Source organism: Buceros rhinoceros, unplaced genomic scaffold (assembly GCF_000710305.1).
Source record: "Buceros rhinoceros silvestris isolate BGI_N320 unplaced genomic scaffold, ASM71030v1 scaffold14259, whole genome shotgun sequence".
In the NCBI taxonomy this organism is placed as follows: Eukaryota; Metazoa; Chordata; class Aves; order Bucerotiformes; family Bucerotidae; genus Buceros; species Buceros rhinoceros.
In genome coordinates this window covers 6,100-15,029 of record NW_010433368.1, presented here as the reverse complement: position 1 = coordinate 15,029, position 8,930 = coordinate 6,100, and the positions used below count along the sequence as shown (strand labels likewise).

The 8,930-nt window shown below is 35.9% G+C and overlaps 1 protein-coding gene across 1 annotated transcript in view; it reads right to left on the bottom strand.

Moving 5' to 3' along the window:
* Positions 1-3,196: 3,196 nt before the first annotated feature.
* Positions 3,197-8,930, bottom strand: part of DBT (dihydrolipoamide branched chain transacylase E2) — a gene marked incomplete at its 5' end in the record, with an annotated part of 11,642 nt that continues 5,908 nt past the window's right edge. Inside the window, 6 exons of the mRNA XM_010144087.1 lie at positions 3,197-3,819; positions 4,704-4,775; positions 4,944-5,135; positions 6,005-6,082; positions 7,101-7,267; positions 8,123-8,366. Of these exons, the coding sequence (XP_010142389.1) occupies positions 3,652-3,819; positions 4,704-4,775; positions 4,944-5,135; positions 6,005-6,082; positions 7,101-7,267; positions 8,123-8,366 (921 nt within the window). The remainder of the gene's footprint in view (positions 3,820-4,703; positions 4,776-4,943; positions 5,136-6,004; positions 6,083-7,100; positions 7,268-8,122; positions 8,367-8,930) is intronic.

Below are 8,930 nucleotides of genomic sequence, written 5' to 3'. Positions count from 1 at the left end.
TCCCTACTCCACATAAACATGATCACGTTTATTAGTTTGAAGGATTAACTTACCTTCGAATGGTCCTCATAATAATTACCTTTCCCATTCCTCATCCCAATATGCAACAGTAACGACTAAGACATTGCATGAGGGTTTTTGCTCTGATTAGCGGTTACAATTTAAATTGCTTTATATTTCAGGATTAAGCTTCTACCCAGATGAAGTGATTTACCTTATATATCATTACTTGTTTAGAGACTTTTTTGAACTACAAGCTTTTTTAGGCAGAAGACTAGAACTCTTTTTATATAAATGGTGCATAAAAGAGACATGCGTTAATACTTGTACTACTAACACCAGTATTAGACTATACAGTCAAAACCATACTTACTTTTAGTAAAGCCTACACTGGGCAATTCTACTTTGCTGAGAAAACCATGAAATATGAAAGCAGGCCTAAGTATTTGACTTTGGTTTCAAGGAGATTTAATCATATAATAATAGGACTACCATTAAAAGCTTCTTGTTCTTAGATGTTATTTGTCAGGAAAATAAAAAACCATAATCATCATGCTATCACGGCCAGCGATTCAGAAGTGAATTCCCAGTGTGCCTGTAAAACAGCTGCAGATTTTATCCCAAGTACTCAGGTCTCCCAACAACTTCACCTTCAATCATCTGAAAGAGTTTAACAACAACCTACCTCAATTATCTGGTGTTTTCAAGGCTTTTCTGTGACTCATTGCTTTCCGGGCAAGAGCGGAGATAAGTTACAAATCTTGTCTGTACCACCAAAACCATTTAGAACTCTCACTTGGACTCCCATGCAATGTCAGTCTAGTTCTAATTTTAACCTATGCTGAGAATAGAAGGTATCACATGAGGCAGTTCTGCAAAACCTCCAAGCATTTACCACCCCTCAAGTCTTCCCAGTTTGCTGAACATGACTCGGCTCCTATCAAATCCTGGGTTCCCAGTAACAGACGTTACAAAATGTGAAAGGAGTACTTGTTACACTCCACAATGAAAAATAAGCTAGATTTGAATTAAAAACGGCAATTACTTGCTTTACTAATATTTCTCTGAAAAAATAACTGAGCTCCAAAATGCTATTAAACAGCAACATTGACTCCACTAGAAAAAGGTACGACATCAGTACGTTTTTTACTCATTGCTTTTACCCATGCTGAAGAACTGTTTCGTTGAAGAATTTTAGTGCAAATTACTGAAGTCCAGACAGAAAAGTAATCTTTATCAGGATGTGCAGAGGGGTTATTACTCACCCCTTTTCATGCTTCCAGTCATGAAACATTTTTAACATTCTATTTCTTCAAAGAGCCCTTGGAGAAGACAAAGGAGAACAACTCTGTCAGAATTTTTTTCATCAGCCAAAAAGAAAGTGAGAGACACCAATAGTGAGGCAGAAGCCATAAAACTGGATTATACTAACCAATTCTTGCACTGGAGTATAAAATGTGAAGCTATAATTTTAAAAATATCATTCATAACCTGCTTTCAGTAGAAATAATTCTCCTCATTGTTAGCCTTAGCATTAGCACACAAAACTTTGTAACCAAAACCACCCTCTCAGTCCACGACCAATGAAATACCCGAACAGCGGTACCTATTGAAAAAGACATTAATTGCATTAGCTTTCCATCTTCTAAGGTTTTTTTTAAAGTTATGCAAATCAAAAATGATCCAACAGTTTCTTTAGTATAGGTATTTCTTCTTTCAGTTTTGCTATAGATTCAATCCCCAGGGTGTTTTTCAATCAATGTTTTTTCTTGATCTAAAGAAGTCATAACCAAAATCTCAACTACTTAATATTCTTCTTCTTAAAAAAAGCAGATAATTAGAGCTAGGAAAAAGAAAAAAACCTTCCCTTTATTGTTCTGAAAGACAAAGAAATTTCAGGCTCCTCGTGTGAGCAGAATTATTCTGTCTCAAATATTTCAAAATTACTTTATTGCTATCATACACTTTTATTTCCTCAATTTATTTTCTCTATGGTCATCAGATTAAAGAATATACTACACAGACTAAGTCTTACCACAACAATATACTTGTCGGAAAGTAGCCATTAGGCTGTTTCCTTTTGGTAGTCTTGAGGTGCAGAAGGTTTTTTAAGATAAGAAGAAATAGAAGTTCGAGTCACCTGTACAGGACCGCCTGCATGAAATTCACAAATAAACCAATATTACTCCAACTCCTTGTGGCTTTAATATTTTTATTAGATATAAATAAATCTGATAAAAAAGAAATAGCTGATAAGCATGATATATCGTCAAACTTTGCAAGAAACTACTGTATATAAAAGACACTCGTACCACAACAGAAACATAAATAGCACCGTACAGGTAGGCTCCCACGCTCCCTCCCCTACAGGACCAGCATTCCTCTGCTCAGTGTCAGCATCAAGGACAGCAGAAATTCTGCCTCTGGTAGCTTGCATCTTGCATCTTCACAGCTAAATGCAAAAGACAACTTCCGACTACAATTGTGGAGAATGCTCCTGGAGAGGCAGTTTTTGATATATTCAAAGAAAGGAGAAAATGTCCATTTTGTGCCTCACAAATTAATTTTTAAGGCCATGTAACTGTCTTTTCTTTTGTCTGTTTGCAACTTAAGTTTCTAGAAGGTATTTATATCCAAAGGTTTTCTTCTTATCTCCTGTTAAATAACCAGTGCAATCCTCATTATCTCTTCAGTTTACCTTAAAGGCACGTAACTGTGGTCTTTTCTGAAGCCATTACTTGAATCTATTCATTATGCGCCTCGTAGCCGAGTTTAAAAACTCCGTATCTCACACGGTATTTTTTGAATGTTAATTCTTTGTTGTATCTGGTTAATCTGTCAAAATACAGTATCTGAACATCAATAATACAATGCAAGCTTTTAGAACACATTCCGCTTACTGTCAGGCTTACCTAATGACAGAATAACAAATGAGATCCTCCTTATATTTTCTCTTTAACAGACAGAAGTTTTCTATAAGAAACAAAAATAACTGGAAAGTATTTAAGGACTGCAACTACTTCCAGCCTGTAAGAATACCGGATATTCTAGAGAGTATTAAGGCCCTGATAGCTATCAATAAATGTTATCCGTATGCATTTGAATAAATATGGCCCCTTCGTTGATAATTTGATAAAGAGTACCTTGAGGGGTTTACTCAGTTAAACAACAAGAAGCTCTCTGGACATCTTAAAGTAGAAGCATAAAAGGCATTTTATTTGTATATGATTTTTGCATAACGTCTTTGGGGAATTTGGCTATTCTTTGTTAAAATAAATTTACGTGTCCAACAAGGAAGAACTAGTGAGTATTTCCCTTTGAAACAGGTTAATCAGATTATAAATACTGCAGATGAGCCTTACAACCAACCATATGTATTATAAAATACAAAATAAAGACATCCCATCACCATATTCAGAAGTCGTGCCACGACTTAATAAGTTTGACAGCCTGCTGTAGAAGAAATCACAGCACTGCTAATTAAAAGAAATAACAACTAATTGATAGACTGGTATCAGCTGTTGAGAACTTTTAACCACAGAAAATTATTATGTAGGTGAGTAACAAAGGGCACGTGCTAGCAGAGCCAGCTTTTATAATTACTCAGTCTAACGGACAAAGTTTAAAGGCATATTCTAGCCACAACTTCTTTTATTTAAGGTCTAGCAGCATCGAAGCAGGGTTTTCCAAGTAAGATTTCCACAAGTTAGAAAAGCGGGCCATTGTAGCTCCATCAATGATGCGGTGATCAGCTGACCAACTCACATTCATTATCTGTGCTTTAAATACTTCACCTTTTCCATTAAACCGAGGAAGAACCTAAAAATCAGAGGAAGGAACAAAATAGAAACATTAAATACTTTCATTAACAAATGAAACAAACCGTGCTTTTTAATTGTTGTTAATCTAAATTTTAACATTTTGCTAAATTAGACAGCCAGCAGTAGTGCCATGTAAAAAACAAAGACCCTCCCATTACTGGGAAGCATTATTTGTGCCGAAGATCAGAATATATTGCAAACCTACATAATAAAAAGTCACATCCTGTTTCCACCATCACAGAAATGCTGAAGTAGTGAAAACCTTTCCTGACTCAAAAGTTTCTTTTGGAATAGTTTATCGCACTGTTAGTGCTCAAAGTGACAGTTTCCTTAAAGCATCCCCTAAACAAAAGGCTCATAGAAAGATCATGGAAAAAGTATTTTAAATTAATACTGATCTCATTTCCAGCATTGATCTCAAAAGTCTATATTAAAGAATTAAAGCCTGAAATTCAGAAAATATGAAACTGCCTTCGTTCATGAAATTAAACTTCATTATCAGAATAGTTTTTTAGTCTCAAGTTTTCTCCTTCATTATAGCAAAACCATTATTGCCATGTTACAAAACTTGTAAAAATATATTTGCATAGTTTCTTAATAAATAGAAGGCTAAACATAGATGCTAGTGAAATAACAGGATTCCAGAAAACGAATCTGAACCTTTGGCACAAGTCTTCTATTTAAACAATACCTGTCTCGAACAGTCACCTAAAAACTTCACAAAACTTTTCAATCACAAGCTATGCTGTTTCTGTAACCTAAAGAGGAAATGTTCCTATAAGAAAAACAAAGCGAGGGGACCCTGCAAGTTTCATTTGCATTACAGATGACCTTAGTTAGCTAGAGTTAAACACTCACGTCACTGAGATAAAGTTAATGTACCTGTATCTTTCCAAGTGCTCCAATAGCTACTTCAGGAGGTAGTATCACTGGTTTGGCGTAAGTGCCACCAATCTAGAAGAGAAGAAGCTGGTGATGTTAACAATTTCTAATTTTTTTTTAAAGCAAGATCGCCTCTTGCATTAATTACTACAGGCTTTGCTCACTGCACGTTAAGCCTAACTCAGGTACTGATTTCAGAGGCAGTTTTCAGCTGCAAGTTCTCATTTTTCCTGTACTTACTGTGCCGATGTTTGAAAGGGTGAATGTTCCCCCAGTGAGGTCATTTGTTCCCAGCTGGCCTGCAGAGCCCAAGGACTGTAGGCGATTTAATTCAGAAGCAATCTCAAACACACTAGAGACTTGAACGTTTTTCACATTGGGGACGATTAAACCTTGCTCTGTGTCCATAGCAACTCCAATATTGTGCGAAGCCTGCAACAGGTTCCATTAATGGGACATTAATATCAGCAGTCAACATAAAAGGTGTTTTACACTAAAAACACTTCAATAATGTCTTCTTTACGTATCTTTTTATCCTAGAAAGTGCTGCCTGTAGTAAGCAACTTCTCCATACAACTTAGAGGGGAAAAAGGGGATGTGAATTTTTAAGTATCAGCTTTCCACATCTGCAAAGTGCAAACTGATTTTGGCAATTTCACATCCAAGAAATACAAAACCCCGGAATCAATTTCGCAATGAGAATATTTCACTCTAGGGTGATTAAATGCATAGCAAAACACGATTGGCAGATTTTAAAGAGGACACTCTGCGTAAGAATACGTAAGGATTAATCTAGGTTATTGATAAAACAGCACAAAAGGAGTTCATTCTGCAAGGAGCACGTACATATCACTTAAGAAAATAGACACCTGCTGCCCAAAAGTACCAATCCAGCATCTTGTATGAAAACTGAATAATTTTCATCAAAACCGAGTTTAAAATATGACTTTAAACACAAAAAGGGTTGAGCGCTGGAACAGTGGAACCACTGTGCCATTACAAAAAAATTACTGTATTAGATTTTAAATGTTCTCGTTTTAGATGTGTGTCCCATCTTCAGGTGAAAAATGGAAAACTGCTATATTAATATGCATTTTTGAGGCAAGCCTGAATAATTAAGCAACTCTCATTAAACCAACTACTGAAATACAATCAATAACACATCAAATCCAATCTTAGAATCTGGACACGCAAATTATTTTCCAGCACACCTCCATATTTTTGGTTCTTAAAATTAGCTCCAACATGCTGATTGTCAGCTTTCCATCAGTTATCACAACTTTCATCGGTAGTTTACAAACCTTGTATGTGACATTCTGACAGCTTTCATCCAAAGAAGCATTAAGAATGGGATACTGCAATAATCCCAGAGAGGCTGCCTGTTAAATATACAGGAAAAATAAAAGGATAGATTTTTGTTTTACAACCAGAGAGCTACATGAAAAGGAAGGAACAGGGGGAGACAATTTACATTAACACAGTACGGATTTCCTCAATGCAATCAAATTGGGCTCAAACTCTCCTAAATTTGTCTGTTGATACTCTGTCATTGGGATAGCAGAAGAAAAAGACAGCTTACAAAAACCAAATATACATCAGACAGACACATAAAAAGTGACAATCGCTTTCCCAAATATAACTGGAGTTGAATCTGCATTTGTTATTTTTGTTCCACAACTCAAATCAAGTATCCCAAGACAAAAGTTATGAGATTCAGCAGCAACGACACTATCAGCTCTCCACCTAGATGACAGCTATTTCAAGGAAGTAATACTGTTTCCACCTGCAGAGAGCGAACATAACGAGTGCTAACTTAGCACTCTAATTGAAATAAATTACCAGAAGTTTCAGACTAAGCTATGCACTTAACACATCCACGCACAGCTTCGGCAGGGCATCAGCCTTCACTGATGCCGACTGTTGGAAATGGAACAAAGGCAACTAAATGAGGGCAAATGCCTGATCTTCTGAACAACTGAAGAGACATACTGATTCACTTCAGTGACGCATTACCAATAAAAATATATTAATACTAACAATAATATTTGATGCATTTCATGTGAGGTTCATGTTAATGGAGCTCACAAAAAATACCGAGTTTCCAAAATTTGGTTTGTGTAATCGAGACACCTAGTGACACTTATCCCCATAATGAATAACCCTTTATCTGCTCTATCCTTCCACCTTAATGTTCCAAAATTTTCTATAATATTCCGTAATCCTAACTGCAATTTCAACAGTAAATCAGTAAGCGGTTCAATATCAAGAGAAGTTGAGACTTTTCTTGGTATTGGGAATTATTCAGTTGATAGGTGCTCCAAGCTTACAACAATCATTGATCAGATTTTGGCAAAATCTGCGCTAGTACTCCATGCAGCGCTCTGCTGCACATCTCACCTTTATGAAGAAGGGCATAAAGGAAAGCTTAACTCCACGAACTTGTGCTAGAGGTTTCAGCTCTTCTCGCAACTGAACAAGCTCAGTCAAGTCAATCTCATCACAATAACCAAAGTGGGGTATCTTCAGGGCCGCACTCATAGTCTTTACCATTGCCTTGTGAAAACCTGGAAAATATTCACTGACTTCTTAAACCAACTAAACGAGCTTCTGGGAAGTTATAGTGAAATTTCAATTACTTTTTTCCATTAAAAAATTACACCACTTAAAAAAACCAAACTAAAACATAACCTAACCACAAAAAAAAAAAGGACGGTGTAAAGCTCACTTTGGGATTAACAGTTATTCAGCACATGCAACTCAATTTTTATGATCGTAATATTTCCTGTTATATTACTGCATATGTCTCCTGTGTATGTACGTGTGTGTTTGAAATCATAACACAGTAATCCGCACTACCCTTTCAGGTAATGTTTATTTGAAGAGGTTGGAAAGGTGAGCAAAAACCTTTTATCTTCCTCTTCTCTTGTAATGTGTCTTCTTTTACCTTGGTGTCTTTTATTGCACTCTTTTCCAGACCAAGAGTGAATGATGAAGTATGCTATTATTAAGCATGTCTATAATAATAAATCGTATTATATTATAGTCATAATAATCCGTATTATTACGGACCCTTAAATTCACTGCACTTTGCCACTAATTGCTTAACGATTCATATTGTGTCAAATTCACGTGTTTCAGAATTCCTACTTGTTCTACCATACGTATGAAAAAACATGGATTAAAAATGAGCAAGTACAACTTGCAGCCCAATTGCACCCAACCAAAATGTGAATAACTTTTTCATAACATAAAAATTCAATGCAACAGCTTCTTACAGAACATTTTTTCCTATCGCTCGGCTCATTTGCATGACAATAACATGAAATACACTCATCAAATGAAATCAACTGTCCAGTGAGTAACATTTACTGGTAGTCTACTGTGAACATGGTCTCACAATTTTATATTTCATGATTTACCTGTTATAGGTTCAGTTTTATCTTTTCCTGAAAACACAACAGGTCTGGAAAAAGGTACGGGAATTTTGCGTGCTTTGTCCTTTGGAGCAGCTGGCACAGTCTCTGATTTTGGCAGAGGTGGGATAATTTCAGCCTTCGGTGAGGGAGGTAAAATAGCTCCTGTTTGTTTGGCCAAGTAATTGAGTATGTCTTCTTTAAGGATTCTGTTATCTTTCCCTGTTCCAACAACTTCACTCAATTTAATCTGAAAAGTACATAACAAGCTATGACACTCTCATTTTACAGCAATATAAAAATAACCTATATTGTGAGCAACAGTCAAAAATTATTCCAGTTACTATCTAACACACCTACAGTTTTCTTTCCTTTTCTACAATTTATTAGGTACTCAACACTGTTCAAATCATCCAGAAAGCACGCTACGTGTCTAATTGCATCCTTTAAGGGCAAACAATGAATACTAGTTGCCTCTTAATTACCTCACGAGATCAATAGTGAAATAGCAATTTGAGGAAAGCTATTTTTTACTTAATTTTCTCTCCTTATGGTTTTACTTTTCTCCTAAAAACGCACTACAAGCTTCCATAACCAACGGAATATTAATAGATTCACAGGAAAAAGAATCAGAAAAGCTTAAAAGATCACCTAGTATATTCTCTGCTCTAATACAGATCTGGAAAAAAAAAAAAAAAACAAAAAACAGAACAAGGCAGCTAAAGCTGAGATTGCATTTTTCCCTCCTCCTTCCTCTGTCCCAGGAACCTGTTCTCATACTTCACTATTTTTATCCTAAAAAGGTTTTCTTAAT